The sequence below is a fragment of the Hypomesus nipponensis genome, chromosome 9, assembly GCF_054491055.1.
Source record: "Hypomesus nipponensis isolate SF chromosome 9, ASM5449105v1, whole genome shotgun sequence".
Lineage (NCBI taxonomy): Eukaryota > Metazoa > Chordata > Actinopteri > Osmeriformes > Osmeridae > Hypomesus > Hypomesus nipponensis.
In genome coordinates this window covers 22558271-22575086 of record NC_140369.1, presented here as the reverse complement: position 1 = coordinate 22575086, position 16816 = coordinate 22558271, and the positions used below count along the sequence as shown (strand labels likewise).

General features: G+C 44.3%; 1 protein-coding gene across 1 annotated transcript in view; it reads left to right on the top strand.

Annotated features, from left to right (window-relative positions):
• LOC146273495 (copine-9-like) overlaps positions 1–16816 on the top strand; it is a 180014-nt gene that overhangs the window by 114745 nt on the left and 48453 nt on the right. The window contains exons 9-10 of the mRNA XM_084705201.1: positions 15161–15264; positions 16483–16587. Coding sequence (XP_084561327.1) covers positions 15161–15264; positions 16483–16587 — 209 coding nt within the window. The remainder of the gene's footprint in view (positions 1–15160; positions 15265–16482; positions 16588–16816) is intronic.

The following is a 16816-nucleotide window of genomic DNA, read 5'->3' as shown; positions in this document are numbered from 1 at the left end:
GAAGAGGCATTTTTTTCCGAGGTCGGTTGAAACACGCCCCATACTCAGCCCAACAAAGCGGTTTCAGACTCATATTCTGACTAGAATTATGAGTATGACAACATCAGGCTACAAAATAGCACCAGGGAACGTTTGCGCCGGAACACGCCTTCTTTTTTTCGGAACCTCCCCGGGGAGCGCAAAGTCATTCCATAATTTACCGACGTGCGTCTGTGGAAGGAAAAGTCCGCTTTGCGTCGAGTGCAAACTAGGAATGATACTTGCATCGTTGACAAAGTCAATTGCACTGGGTGCAAGATAGGGCCCTTAGTAACTTGATAAGATGGGTCTAGATCAAGGACGTAATCTAAAATCACATGTGCATGTCAGAAACGTGATAGCTACGCAAGAGCCCACATGATCACAACCTTGGCTTATTGTTACGGACCTCTCTGAACTTGCACGGCTAAAATGTTATGCTCAATGTCTAGGGGATAGTGAGGGTCTAACAACTGTAGCCACAACGAATACAAACAAGACGGGGTGTGTGACACGCCCCTGGCTGTGACACTGTTTCTGTTTCTCTTTTTCCTGTGTTCTACTCCCTCCCTTTTTCTTTTTTCCATGTGTGTGTGCATGGACGGAGTCTCCCAGGGTTGACAACCATCCTCACCTGTGGCAGATCAGCAATCAACGATCTATGTAGACCCTGCTCACCTTTCAGACTCTGCCAGATTGTTAACTCTGCTAGAACAAAGAACATTAAAAACTACCTTTTGAAACTTTTTGCCTCACAAGTCTGTTTTAAGGTCCGAACATTGCTGTACTGTTACAGAACAATCTGGCCAAATGGACCAAACGGAAGAACACGCGCTTCGGACGGCCCTGGCCACACAAGGAACCCGAGTGGGCCAGCATGAACAAGTTTTACGGGAGTTGGTGGAGAAGCTCAACGGGCTCGCCACTGACGTTACTCAGCTTGGCAAACAGATGATCCACCTCACCGCTCAGGTGTCCACGCTGGCTGCACCACCATCGCCTTCCAGGAATCAACCTGAGGTCCCTGCACGGTCTTCGGACCAGCCCCTCACCGCAAGTGCTCGAGAGCCTCACATCCCGACTCCAGAACGCTATGCAGGTGATCCAGGAGCCTGTGGTAAAGAGCCATGTGACAGCCTACATCTCGCGTTCTCGATGCCCCACCGTTCCTTCCCTCTCTTTCAGCTGCACCTTCTCCTGTGCTTTCCAGTTCCCCTGGACCATCTGACTGAGAGGAACCTATGCAGCTTGGTAGGGCCCGTCTTACACCTGCCGAACGCCAACGTCGGCAAAGGTCCGGGCTGTGTCTTTACTGTGGACAAGCCGGACATTACACCAACACGTGTCCCCTGCTGCCAAAAGAGAGGGTTCACCAGTAAGCGGATAGGTTCTGGTGAGCCACACTTTTTCTCTCCAGTCCACACCCCCCCAAAGGCTCCAACTCCAGTGTGCCCTGCTATGGTCACGTGAGTCCATTCCCCTTCTCGCATTAGTCGATTCAGGAGCAGATGACAACTTTATTGACTCCAGCATCGTCTCTCGGGCTAACATCCCTATGGAGCCCTTGGATCGCCCTCAGGATGTCAATGCTTTGAATGGAGAGAGATTAGCCAGAATCACTCACCTCACTGTTCCGCTGACTCTGGTGGTGTCTGAAAACCAGAGAGCTCACCAAGTTCTTGGTCATTTCCTCACCACATGCCCCAGTGGTTTTGGGACTTCCCTGGTTAAAGAGACACAACCCACACATTGACTGGACAGCCAACAAGATTGTCAGCTGGAGCGAGTTCTGCCACTCCAGCTGTCTTCGGTCGGCTGTGATCTCCAGCAAACAAGCAGACACCCCGCCACCTAGTCCTCCTGATCTGTCTGCTGTGCCCCCTGAATACCATGGTCTCGGTGAGGTGTTCAACAAGCAGAAAGCGCTGTCGTTGCCTCCTCACCGCCCTTACGATTGCGCAATTGAACTGTTTCCTGGTGCCCCGTTGCCTACTAGCCGACTGTACAAGATTTAACGTCCTGAGAGGGAGGCACTGGAGAGTTACATTAAGGACTCCTTAGCAGCGGGGGTTGATTCGTCATTCCTCCTCACCTGTAGGGGCAGGATTCTTTTTCGTGGACAAGAAGGATAAGACACTGCGGCCCTGTATAGACTATCGAGGGTTAAACGAGATCACTGAAGAACAAATACCCTCTTCCCCTCATTGATTCCGCTTTTGAACCTCTCCCTCAAGCCACCATATTCACGAAACTGGATTTGAGGAACGCATACCACCTGGTGCGCATCAGACATGGCGATGAATGGAAGACCGCATTCAATACTCCACTGGGACATTTTGAGTACTTGGTGATGCCTTTTGGCCTTACAAACGCACCTGCTGTGTTCCAAGCCCTTGTGAATGACGTTCTCCGGGACATGCTGAACAAGTTTGTTTTCGTCTACTTGGATGACATACTTATTTTCTCCAGGACTCTTCAGGATCACATACAGCATGTGACGTTAGTACTGCAGTGCCTCCTAGAGAACAAGCTTTTTGACAAAGCCGAGAAGTGTGTTTTTCATACTGCTTGTGTTCACTTCCTGGGTTTTGTAATCGAGCAGGGGCAAGTGAAGACAGATCCTGACAAAGTAAAAGCTGTGGCAGAATGGCCAAGGCCTGACACCCGAAAACAGCTTCAGCGTTTCCTTGGGTTCGCCAATTTTTACAGGAGGTTTATCAAAGACTACAGCCAAAAGGCTGCCCCACTGACTCGCTTCACCTCCACCCTCCGTCCCTTTAAGTGGTCCAGAGAGGCCGCAGAGGCTTTTTCCAACCTGAAAGGACTGTTTACTTCTGCACCTGTGCTCACTCACCCTAACCCTTCCAGGCAGTTTGTCGTCGAGGCCGATGCTTCAGACTCCGGTGTGGGAGCAGTCCTGTCCCAGCGTTCACCTGACGATCAGAAGCTACATCCATGCGCCTTTTTCTCGCGACGGCTCTCTCCCGCTGAGGTAAAGTATGATATAGGAAACCGTGAACTTCTAGCTGTGGTACTGGCCTTGCAGGAATGGACACACTGGCTTGAAGGAGCAGAGCATCAGTTCATCGTCTGGACTGATCATAAGAACCTCTCCTACCTCCGATCGGCCAAGAGGTTGAACTCTCGACAGGCTAGATGGGCGCTGTTCCTGGGAAGGTTCAACTTCACCCTAACCTATCGCCCTGCATCCCGGAACGTTAAGCCAGATGCCTTGTCACGCCAATCCACGCCTGATGACCCAGAGTCCCAGCCTGGTTCCATTCTGCCCGCCGCTTGTGTGGTTGACGACCCGGACGAGTCAAATGCCCCGTCCAAGAATGCCCCATCACCTTACCTGGTTGGTGCAGTACACTGGGAGATCGAGAGAGAGGTCCGCGAAGCTCAACTCAATCAACCCGACCCAGGTAGCGGTCCGCCAAATCGTTTGTTTGTCCCAGACGCGGTTCGTACGCAGGTCCTCCAGTGGGGGCATAGTTCCAAACTTACCTGCCATCCTGGGTCACGCCGGACCCTTGTTTTCCTCAAGCAGAGATTCTGGTGGCCCTCCATGAGCCAAGATACTCGTTCTTTTGTTGTTGCCTGTTCTATCTGTGCCCGGAGCAAGTCCAACCATCAACCTCCAGCGGGCCTCCTCAACCCTTTGCCTATCCCCAGCAGACCGTGGTCCCATGTTGCTGTACATTTCATTCCCCTTCCCAAATTACCTACATCCAGCGAGACCGCTAAACTGTTAGTCCTTCATGTGTACAGGCTCCATGGCATTCCCACAGACATTGTGTCAGACAGAGGACATCAGTTTGTCTCTCAGGTTTGGAAAGCTTTTTGTCAAGCCCTTGGAACCTCAGTCAGCCTGTCATCTGGTTACCACCCCCAATCCAATGGTCAAACAGAGCGAGCCAATCAAGACCTAGGATCCGCCCTACGTTGTGTCACGGCCCGCAACCCCTCTACGTGGAGCTCCTGTTTACCCTGGATTGAATACGCCCACAACTCTCTGGTTTCCTCTGCCACAGGTATGTCACCATTCATGGTGTCTTTGGGTTTTCAACCTCCTCTTTTCCCAGAACAAAAAGGAGACGTGGCTGTCCCATCAGTCCAGGCGCACTTGAGACGCTGTCGACGTGTGTGGAAGACTGCTCGTGCCGCCCTCAAGCGCACAGCAACCCGTAACCAGCAAATGGCAGACAGACATCGCAGGCTGTCCCCCGCTTACCAGCCTGGACAAAGGGTTTGGCAGTCGTCACGTGACCTTCCCCTTCAAGTGGCCTAGAAGAAGCTGGCACCTAAGTTTGTTGGCCCTTTTGTCGTTGATAGGATTATAAACCCTTCTGTTGTTCGCCTTAAGTTACCTTCCTCCCTGAGGGTCCATCCATCCTCTCATGTTTCCCTCCTCAAGCCGGTTTCATCCAGTCCTCTCAGCCCCCCGGCAGATTCCCCTCCTCTCGCCCGTGTTATTGATGACCACCCGGCTTTCACGGTGAACCGCATTCTGGATGTACGCTGCCGTGGCAGGGGCTACCAATATCTGGTCGACTGGGAGGGATACGGTCCGGAGGAGCGCTCCTGGGTTCCTCGTTCTTCTGTCCTGGATGCATCCCTCCTTCGAGATTTCTATAGGTCCTTCCCTGACAAGCCTGGTAGGACGTCCAGAGACGTCCGCTAGGGGGGGGGGGGGGGGGGGGGGTTACTGTCACGCCTCTGGCTGTGACACTGTTTCTGTTTCTCTTTTTCCTTTGTTCTACTCCCTCCCTTTTTGTTTATTCCATGTGTGTGCATGAGTCTCCCGGGGTAGACAACCATCCTCACCTGTGGCAGATCAGCAATCAACGATCTATGTAGACCCTGCTCACCTTTCAGACTCTGCCAGATTGTTAACTCTGCTAGAACAAAGAACATTAAAAACTAACTTTTGAAACTTTTTGCCTCACGAGTCCGTTTTAAGGTCCGAATATTGCTGCACCGTAACAGTGTGTTTATTAACAAAAACGTTGTCACAGGAGAACAAGGGAATTATGAATAGTGCCAAAGAAAATAAAACAACAAAGTTCTAAATTCCCTGCCTAACCTAAATAATCCTTGCCTAGTGTAGTAACGGAGTAAGGTGATGGTAGTGTATGCCCATGGAAGGCGCAGTCCCCTCTCTCCTGTGAGCGTTTGGAGAAAACACAACCTATAAAACAAAGTCAAACAAACATAAACGGAGAAACAAAATCGCTTAATGTATCAAAGTATGAGACGCACTAATGTGCCAACACAAATACTGACAAGCCAATAACTAAGTTAAAAAAAAACTCAAACAGTTGGCTGGCTCCCGAACAGAGGACAGTTCCAGTTATAAAGTCAGCGGGCAGACGGACAGAAATACAATTGGGTGGAAGCTGGAGCGGGCATGACGATCCAGGCCAATCGTGGACAGACAACACAAACTGCAAGGCCCTAGGCAAGGCCGAAACACTTACCTACGTACAGCCCAACGCAGACGCTATAACAAAAAAGGAAGGTGGTTAAGACGGTCCCAACGTCAAAAAGAGGAATGGTTATGTTGACGCCAACCAATAGCATGGAAACATAGATGGTCCAAATGTTTTAAAACGTTCAAAACATCTGTGTTTAGATGGCAATTTCTGACGCAAATGCTAAGATTACTTAAATTGATTGACAACTTAACTCATCTCTCTAACAATGCCAGGAATCTCTGTATGTATTTCCCACAATTATCTCGAGAACTGGGCAAAGTTCATATTTTGTAGGTGTCCTTTTTATAATCCAAGGGAATGCAGTGCCTTATTTGACGATGTTTGGATAATTCACTGACAGTTTTGCTCTTTTCGCTCTTGACTCTCAGCCATATTGCGTTGATTGAGCTGCACTAAGCCAGCTCTCGCGAAATATGGATAAACATTTGTGAGCCGAAAACAGGCATAACGCCTGGCCTGGGACACACTGCCTGCGATCTGCTGTGACTCGCCACCTTTTTTCTTTCGGTGCCCAGCTGGTAAAACATTTTCGCGAGACGCTTGCGAAATTGGCAGCAGGATGATAAAAGACACCATATTAGTTGATGTATTTGAATAAAAAAACATGGTATTAAGATTTTACAATGTCAATTGTAGACTACGATGGGCATTTGTAAAGTTGTAGACTTTATTAAAAAATATATATATTACTTTGGAGGCCTATGTACTTTACCTATATTCAACCTATATTAAACGTAACTACACAATGTTGGTAACGAACGGCCTTTACATGTGGTTACCCTGATGAAAATGAATGAAAAATATTGCTATAAGCAGCGATGCGGGCTCCTCCGCAAAATGGCAACATATTATAAAAAATGTACATTGTAAAAGGTCAATAATTGGACAACAAAAGAGCAAAACGACTTCATGTTTGGTCAACAACAATAGGCTGAAGAGGGATTTGAACTCATGAGCATGAGGTTACAAGTCAGCCTCTCTATCTTTTCTGCAACACACCAACTGTTGAGATTTTATGAATGGAAAGGGCAGAGTATTAGCTTTGGTCAGCTCTGGGACAAAGGTTAAGAAACGGTTGACATTTCAATGTAAAATTGCATTAAATTGCGCATGGTACTTCAGAATTATGCAATCTTGAAGCCAATAAGGTTTGAAAAATCATCAGTCAAAATGATATTTGATTTATTGACACAAAGATGTTGAGGCAATGTGGACATTTACATAAATACACCCCTTTCAGACATTTTGGGGGCGCTGACGCTGATTATCTAGCTGTGCTCTGACTGTGTGATTTGAGTATTAGCTTTGGTCAGCTTTGGGACAAAGGTTAAGAAACGGTTGACATTTCAAAGTGAAATTGCACATGGTATATCAGAATGATGTCATCTTGTTTAACTAAACAGATAATCAAAATGATGACAGGCCAAAAGACTGTGGCTGGATTTTAACCTGTGTCCTTGCTCCTTGCAGTGAACTGTCTTAGCCTACTGAGCTATTTTCAGTGTTGTGATCCATTGTGGTCAGTTACTGTATAGACTAGTAAGCTGTTTGTCCTGTGGCAAGCGTTATAAGATTTAGCTGAAGTTTAAAGGGGTGATTGACTGGGTTTTTGGGGTATTTCACACTGTTCCTTAAGGTCTCCGAATAGGGAATGTTACACTGGTTGGGTTGAAAATGGCCCGGGTGCTGTTCTATGCCCCTTCATAGATCCTCAGAAATGTTCCCGGGGAAAAACACTAGCTTTTCTCCTTTTATAGTATGCTCATTAATGTTTAGATGAGCTGCACGCTGATTGGTTGGTGTTCAACAAGTTAAGCTGTGGAGCAAAAACGCAACACGGCCAACAGCACTCACTGAAACACGGAGGATGAAGACTTGAAATAAAAACACGCAAATAAATCTATTGTGTCTACACAACACTGTTTTCAACAGATTGACTACAAATCATTTGAAATTATAACGTTAGTTGTTTCCACTTCTGTTGTCGAAGCAAACTGGATTGACTTAGGTGGATTGAACGTTAGAGCTTAGCAACCAAACTATATTGTGATTCAACTCAGCTTCAGTTAGCTAGCTGTAAATATCTTGCTGAAAAATAACCTGACAAAGATCTGGACAAACATGCATCGTGAATTATTGCAGGAACCCTTGCAAGGAACCAAGATTTATTAAGTGACAGATATTTCTTTTTTTACCTGGCCTTTTCAGTTCCTCCTGGCATCTTTTCCCCATCCATTTTATGATTTTTCCATCAGCTTAATCTTGCTAACTCCACAACAATACATGATTGTTTAGGGTTGTCTCCGTGGCAACAAACTTACGCACTTGTGTTTGAGAAAGAGAGCATGCTACAACTGAAAACTGCACTTTTTAATCCACGGTCTGATCATGCGTTTATTTAGATTAAAACCTAGTGTAGCCTATTAGCTTACTTATCAGTCACACAGTAACTTAACACATATTGTTTTATTCGGTGTGTGAAAAAACAAAGAGAAAGAAGGCGATCCGCTGGACCAATTCATGAGAGGGCAGAGCGGACGACCGTGAATTCTCCCGATGGCCACTTCGGGCCTGAATACTATTAATAAATTAGCAATATTTTTGGAGGTGCTATGGGGGTGCTTTGGTCTTTCTTTTATGGGGGTGCTAAAGCACCTGCTAGCCCCTCCTTAGCGTCGCCCATGGTCCCATAGCAACGTTTGCGTGAGTTTTGGCGTGTGTACAGTAGCCTATTATTGGCCAGCGAGGCTGTGATTGGAATACAGGACTGGAGCTGTCCCTGATGGGACAAATCAAAATCACCCATAATTCGGGATGTCCTGGACAATTTGGGACAGTTGGCAACCCTAAGAGCAAATTAATAATTGAGTGTCAAACTTTGCCGGGATCTTCTCATTGACAAACAGCTGCCATGCCTGTCGAATGTTTGGCTCCTTGGGAAGACAATGAGTGTTAGCCTTCCCTGTACAGCCTGGAACACAGCATTTACGACCGTGGTCCATATTCAATATCCTTTTTATAATTCAAAAGGTTCTTTGTAATTCCTTAGAAGTAGCCTATACAGAGCAGCGCGCAGATAAACTAGTATCGGAGATCTACGCTACCTCGGGCTGGTCTGGATCTAAATTTTGGGGCGTGACAAAGATAGAGAGGGTATTCCTTCAAGGGGTCTGTGTTGCTCTCAGCATCCCCTGTTTTATCCTCTGCAGGGCTCAACATTAACATTTTTTGGCACTGGCCCCACCGGGCCAGTGGGTTTGAAACTTACTGGCCCCAAGACAATTTTTACTGGCCCCCCCTCAAAGTTGTAATTTATAATTGTTACAACAAAACCAAAGACTTATAAGTTGTGTTATTCTGTTAACATGTTTAACCATTTATTAAACACATCCTGGATATCAAAAGAACAAAAATGAAATCACATTTCTAGTGATAATAAAAAGGTAATAGTCAGCAAAACAATTGACTTTTAACCTCAAACGTGACATGCTCTCTTCCCTGCTGACAGCCATCTCTCTGCACAACTGAAACCTCTGGTCCCTCAATGCTGATATATAAAAGCTTCCATAGCATTTCATCAGTATGATACTAAGTACCCAAGTCGACACCATTCTTCCGCTGCAGTTCAATAGCCTGGGGAAACGAGGCGAATGTCTGGCCCGTCTTAATTACGTGATATGCCGTTGTTATAAGTCGTGCAATAACACGATGGGCATCTACATTGAAATTCCTGACTAGCATAGTCTATATATAGGCCTATATATAGGCCGTTGACTAGGCTATATAGTCAACAGCCTGGAAGATGGATTGTCAACCATCCGGTTAGCTGTCACGCAAACCAGGTGCTGTCGGCTACTGCTAGCATGGCTGGCAGGTATTGTTTTCGAAAATTGTCGGTGCCTCTGTAAAATGTTAAAATATCCACTTTTGTCTGCTTTAGATGGGAACATACGACAAACAACACAGTGCATCTTCGTTCCATTAAAAAAGTTGCTTCCGTTTGAGCTCTAGCTCTACTTTGCTGCCATCTTCACTTTATTGTCTTGCGCCAGTCTTGCGCCAGTTGTAAACAAATTTATAGAGATTAGAGAATTACAATTTGACAACCACTCGTCACTCCTCAACTCTTGATTTACCAACTGTGCGAGCTGCAAAGTTATTTATGCATTCAGCAGATAGCAAAACATATGAAGGATGTTAACTTTTACAATGCAAATTTAGTTTTCAATCAATAATTTGCAGTGGCCCGATCGGGCCATTGAGTTGCTGGTTTAACTGTCCCGACGTTACTTTTTACTGGCCCCGGGCCTTCGTTATTGTCGAGCCCTGCTCTGTTACACTTAGCATCATGTGTTGTTGCTCTCAGCATGCTCTGTTGAACTCTGTTGAGCAGCCCTCTGCATGACCTGTAAAAGTGAAGAAAGGGTCCATGTCAGTAGTGAAAATTAAGCTTTTCCCATTTACACTTAATATAAACTACAGTTTTGACTGTGAAATGCAGTGGCATTACTTGAATCCAAATGGAGACCTATGGAAAGTCACTCAGAACGGGTTCGATTTCAGGCTCTGGCAAGAGTATTTAGCTCTAAACTGGTCAATACATACACATCTGACCAAAGACCAGCTCGACCTTTGCCTGTAAACAGTGATTCTGACTGTCAGAGACCTTTAAAAATAGCTTGTTCTAGTGAAATTGGCAAAATGAGCTGGCTAACGTAGGTCGCTTTCTCAGGGCATATGACGAATGAAACAGGCTCGCCTTGAAACATCCGAGATACTGGCTATCCGACATCTTTAGCATGCTCTTGTCTACAAAAAAGTCCTCCCTGACGTTTTTGGAGTAGAATTTAGTGAAATAATTGTTTACACACTGCCAGTTAGCGAACTGAGTCTGACTCGGAGGCTAACGTCAAAACAATGTACAGTATCCCCGGGATGCAGTCTCACTCCACTTGCAAGTTTTGCACAAATCACAAAAAAAACATCTGGCTAAAAGCACAATTCCCACATCTCTTGAAGGCTGCCCTGCTCATCTTTTTTGGTGTAGACCGAACTGTAAAATTGTGAATTTATGAACATGACACGACCGAAGCATGGCTAAGCCTATGCAGTCTCCCTTGCGTCCAAACTCACACCAATTACAAAGACTTTCACAACCCAAATCACAATTCTGAGCCTACAGATCTATGGGGAATTGCTTGTTCTCCTTAAAGCTGTCCTCCCCTAGCCTGGTCCTAACCAGACCCTCGTACATTTCATTTGTACAGAGGGTCTGGGATCTCTCCATTGACAAACGTTAACTTCCTTGAAGGCGGGTCCTCTGTTGAAGTTTAAAACTATTGGATCCGCCCAGAGCCACTCTGATTTGCCATAACCACTCGCAAGCGTTCGCCTTAGCCAACTCCTTCACCACTACTGTAACGGAGCTAGCTGCCGTAGCTGGAAAATCTAACTTTTCCCGAACCCTGTGGGGAGGAGGGCCACAACATCATGGCCACCAACAAAACTCAGTAAGGAATGTTCTTGCTCTGGCTTTAACCTATGGATATTCGGCAGCGTTGCTGCCACAACCGCAGAATAGTTTTGCTCGCATCTTTCTCTGCCGCCATTACTGAACTACTCAAACTAGTGCACGACATTAACGTCATCGTTCTCAGCCGCTCCCTCTGTTCGCTGATTGGACCTACAAGAAATGTGTTTCTAGAAACCGACTTCAGAGCCTAGCTCCCAGACCTAGTACAGAAGCAAAATCCAAATTGAGCGGAAGTACGTAGGAGGGCAGAGCCAGGCTAGCCCTCCCCTACCTTGTTGATGAATAATTTGCCGAGATGCTAAATTATTCACTAATTATAAACACAGAGGGGAAAAGCCATCTACTTTTCGAGTTCGGTTTTCCATCACTTCTAAAGTGACTTTCGATCTAAAACTCACGATCTAAAGGGCCTCAAAGTGCTCAGACCTTCACCATAATTCAAGAGTAGTGTACTTTCACGAACCCAATGATTGATTCTAGCTTAAAATGTGTAAAATTTGGACTTACTGAAAGTGGCTGCCTCCAACACGGCTATCAGGCGATTCCAGTTGAAAACAACAATGGGAGTCAGGAGGCTGAGCGGTTAGGAAATTGGGTTTGTAATCCAAATTCGATTCCCGGCCGTACCAATGACGTTGTGTTCTTGGGCAAGGCACTTCACCCTACTTGCCTCGGAGGGATGGCCCTGTACTTACTGTAAGTCGCTTTGAATAAGAGCGTCTGCTAAATGACTAAATGTCAAATGTAAATGTAACGGCCGCCGAAAAATAATTAATATTCTTAACGGCGAGCTGCGATTGGAAGTGAAATGAAACAGGAGCTAAACACCAAGGGTGGGGGCTTGGTCAGCACACCATTTCCGGAAAGGAAATGTGTGCGTCTCGCCAAGCTTGCGCGTGTCAAGTAGGGTGACCACCTGTCCCGCTTTGCACTGTATCGCACAGCATTTTCAATATGTAACGTGCAGGACAAAGGGTCAAAATGCTGAGCGACACGACGCAAATTGAGACAGGTGGCCACCCTAGTGTCAAGGGGCAGGATGAGTATGTGAGAATTTGGAGCGCGCGGTGGAGCAATTCAATTGAATTCAATCATATGTCATAGTGATTTCATCTTAGGTTTGAAAAACCATGAGTACAAATTATATTAGATTTATTGACACAAAGATATTGAGGCAATGTGAACATTTACAAAAAAACACCCCTTTCAGCCATTTTGTATTGCATTTCTTATTCCATATTATCCTATAAGAAGACATGTATTCTACACATCTGTAACACATTTCAAGTCGATTGGATCTATGGTTTTTGAAGGTTGTACCAAATTTGGACAGTACCCTCCTACCAGAGGAACCCTAATAATAATAATAAGAAGAATACTAACAAAAACAATAGGTTTCCCCCTACAGGAGAAACCCTAATAAACGGATGGATCTGTTGAGCTACCATGCCTGTAGTCTTTTAGTTTGTTTGAGAGAAACGAGTTGTCACACGTCGCACACAACACACAAACATGCAGACATAGCCTACCGAGAGAGAACCCCCAAGTTGATTTTTAAAAGCAGCTAGAAATTCCAGGAGATGGACGACATCAAAATTAATCAGCGACTATTTTACAAGTACAACGTAGGCTAGATAAGTATCAATGCTGATATATAGCCAATGCCATGTTTATGTACTATGTCAGCGTAAAGGAAAGCTCAGAGTAGCTGAAAGGCTTGGTGACCAGTGCTAAGAAATGCTGGTGTGAACAGCTGTTGCTCAGTCATAGCCGATCGTAGCCGATCGTAGCGCTGCATGCGCTTCCAGGAGCTTCGCAGCCAGTGTGTCCCTGGCTAACTAACTAAGAAAAAGACAATATTTAAAGTAGATGGTTTATTTCAGTAGGCATAGCTGGAAGGTTATAAGCAGGTCCAATCATAATACACGGGCGCAGAATTCCGACACAAACCCACAGATTTTCAAATAGAACGCATTGGGCTGAGGCCAAATCTAAAACTTCTCAACTCGTTACGTCTCTATTATTAAAACGTTATCCAAAAACGCTTAGAATTTAAAAGGAAACACTTATCAACCAATATTACAGCAAGAGACAGGGCCAGAGAGCTTTCAGGCGATCTTTATGAGGATGGATCAATACTTTTTTACAAAGTCTTCAAGTTCAAGTCTTTTATTGTCAGGTACACAGAACAACACAAGGTCAGACTGGGCACAGAAATTCAACGCAAGACAACGCAAGCACCCGGGGCCTGTTCCATAAAGTCCGCTCAAATAAGTTGGACTTAAAGTCACAAACCAGACTTGAATTACCTTAAACAAGTCAAGCGGGGCTAAAGCGGTTCCATAAAGGCCTATTTCAGCTCACGCAGTCCTAGTAATTCAGATTCAGAAAAGTCCGATTTCAGTTGTCAAGCTAATTGCGCGTGCACCCTATTCTTAAGAAGCCCGAGAGGTAAAACATGGAAAATACAATCCACCACGGCAAAAGCAATGCACACGGCCACGTGAAAGAACGTTCACTTTAAGCCTTGTACTATGAAATCTCTGTAGGCTATTTAAGTAGATTTTCTATCAATGTTGAACATATTGAACTGATGAGATTAAGAAAACGAGAATATCCGTGGTAAATCATTGTTTTCCCGTTGGGTCAGTGTTACAGGAAGGTCTGGTTAAGCACCAAGTCACGCTAAACCTGACAGTTAGCCTGTCAGACTAGTTTCGCAGCCTAAGTTGCCATAGTAACCGAGTTTGAACTACATTGAGCTAGCTTTATGGAACCGAATGAACTAGAAATTAGTCCGACTAACTGACATAACTCTGGCTTATTCGGTAAACTCTGTTTATGGAACAGGCCTCTGGCATAACATAACATATAAGTAGGCCTACACAGAACATAATTATAATCATTATGCATAATAACATTATTTACATCTATGCTAAGCTTAAATAAGTCAAACTTCCTAAATATACAGATAACAATAAATAGTACACTATACTAACCGTAAATACAAAAACTTCCTAAATATACAGATAACAATAAATAATACACTATACTAACCGTAAATACACATAAAACCTATTACAACCCTATAACCTATTCTATTAACCCTATAACCTATTCCCTATAACCTATTCTAAGTCTGTCAACATCCAATTGATCATATTCGGTGTCAAACTGTTGTGGAACATCTTCGGTTGCTCCGACATGAGAACAGGTAGGCTAGCGGATTTCCGCAGATTTTCAGTCTGAATAACCACACACAATGTAACCAAAAACCAAAATAATACCTTTGGATTAACATAAGCAATTGAAAACGTTGGAAACGGCAGACAAATGAAGGCTACATAATAATTTGCATGAATGTACAGAGCATTGGCAATTTGTTAACAATAATGAGAAATTGCTTTCATGATGTCCATAAGTGACTAGAATAGATGATGTGGCGGTTGAACAAATTCTTCAAAGATGACAGAATTTCAATTGTGATGTACATGACCATAATCAAATAATAAACTCCTTTTGCACAAATAAATAGCTACTAAATATTGATTATAATTAGCTTTCAACCATATTTTTATGTAGAAATATATTTATAAATACATGTATTTATTAATGTATTCACAATTATGGCATGTTTGGTCCTCCATAGTTTAGGGCTGGGTGTTGACTATGTTGAAAATTTAAATTGATAACTAAGTTGATGAGTGGAGTGTGGAAGTACAGGCTGAGCAAGTAACATACTGCATGCAAGACAGGGAGTCGTGTGTTTTCTTTGCCACCTTGCTCGCTTCACCAGACAGTGTGATGTCACCTTCCTCCTTGGCAGATATTCACCAACACAAATGTTTCATGATTGTATCATATGGTTACGCTTGTAAACATTGTATACTGCCATTCATTATCAAGGTTTGCTAGTATATTTTAAGGTTGACTTAAAATTACAATAGAACAAAGCAGAACATAATATTTGTTATTATTAGAATAAATGAAATTCCAGCTAGTCTTGACTTCACTCCAAAATAGTAATAGCTAATATTTTATTCTTCTTTGAAAATCAACTTTTTTACAATCAAATTTTGTGTCTGATTTTGAGAAATTGTCCCCCTCTCAGGATATTGCCACCATGCAGCTGTGTGCCAACAAGCTGGACAAAAAGGACTTCTTCGGAAAGTCAGATCCCTTCTTGGTCTTTTACCGCAGTAACGAGGATGGAACGTGAGTGTGCGCACTCTCTCTCTCGTACGAGTATGAGAGAGAGAGAGAGAGAGAGAGAGAGAGAGAGAGAGAGAGAGAGAGAGAGAGAGAGAGAGAGAGAGAGAGAGAGAAAATGTGTGCACAGTATGCGTGTGATTGTGTCAAATGAGGAGAGGTATAGTCTCTGAGTTACCAGCACCCTTCTCATCTATAAACACCCTCCATCCATGTGATCCCTCAATAAATCAGAACAACACACAGGATTTATAGCAAAAATAGACTACGCTAGGTCACACTAAATACTGTTCATAAAAAGATTTACATCAACTAAAGTTAGGAAACAATTTCCCACCCGAGGGTAGAATCACAATCCTAGTGTAGCATATGAACCCAGGGTTAGAGACTGAACTAGCCCAACAAAGTTACCTAGCACCCCTTAGTCACCTGCGACCCCACTAAGTCTACCTTGTTAAATATTAGCAACAACAATAATTATACTAAGAATTGGAAAAGTTAATGCCCGCTCTGGGAGTGATGCAAACCATCCCCCTTCTCCCAGGGCAGTTGTCACTAACAAGGGGGTCCACTTTTTATCAGTTCAGAAGTTGAGTCAATGTACTCCATGCGTACGCTTTTAGACATAGTCTACCCTCGGCATAGAATGATCTGTGGTGGCTCTGGGGTAATCTTGGGAAACTCAGGTGCGCCTCGTTGCTCACTCCGATCAGGCCTATGCAGAGCGCATTGTTGCTCTTGAACCAGCAGGTCCACTTGCATCCTTTGTCTGCCTTGATCCAAACTTGTCTCTCCTTCTGAGCCATCTTCAACCCAGCCACAACCAATCCCCATCTGCGATCCTCCCCCTTCCAAGGTCATGCTCCTGTCTTAAATAAAACAACAAACCCCTATAATACTCCTACAGGGGTCGGGGGGGTGGAGAGAAATGTTTTTTTGGCTTCTGCTAGTTTTCTACACAGGGTGACCAGTGTTTAAGAAATTGTGAATGACAAGTCATGTTCCGCAAAAAATGTGCACAAACATATTTGTAAGTTGCAGACACTGTCTCTACCTTCTTTCCACTACCAGCGCCCCAGGTTGACCATGAGCTAATTAACATTGTAATGGCCCACAACACTTGTGTCCATCATCACCAATCCAATTCTTAGTCCAATTATCTACAATAATATATCCACCTTTCTGAATACCCCCATCCCACTTTCTGTGCATTCTGTGATCCAGGTTCACCATCTGCCATAAAACAGAGGTGATAAAGAACACTCTGAACCCTGTGTGGCAGTCCTTCACAATCCCTGTGCGAGCCCTCTGTAATGGAGACTATGACAGGTTGGTGTCATTTCTGACCAAAAATTATATATTAAGGCAAGATATATAACCTGGGGATAATCTATTCCCTTGGGAAACTTCCTCCGCATGTGTACTGTTCTGGGAACTTTCTTAGATTAGGATTATTTTGTAGGTGACTACAGTACATTATATGTGAGTAGTGAACTTATTGTGAAATGTCTAAAATATATTTATTTAGTAATATATTATATTAGTAATGGAAAAAAAT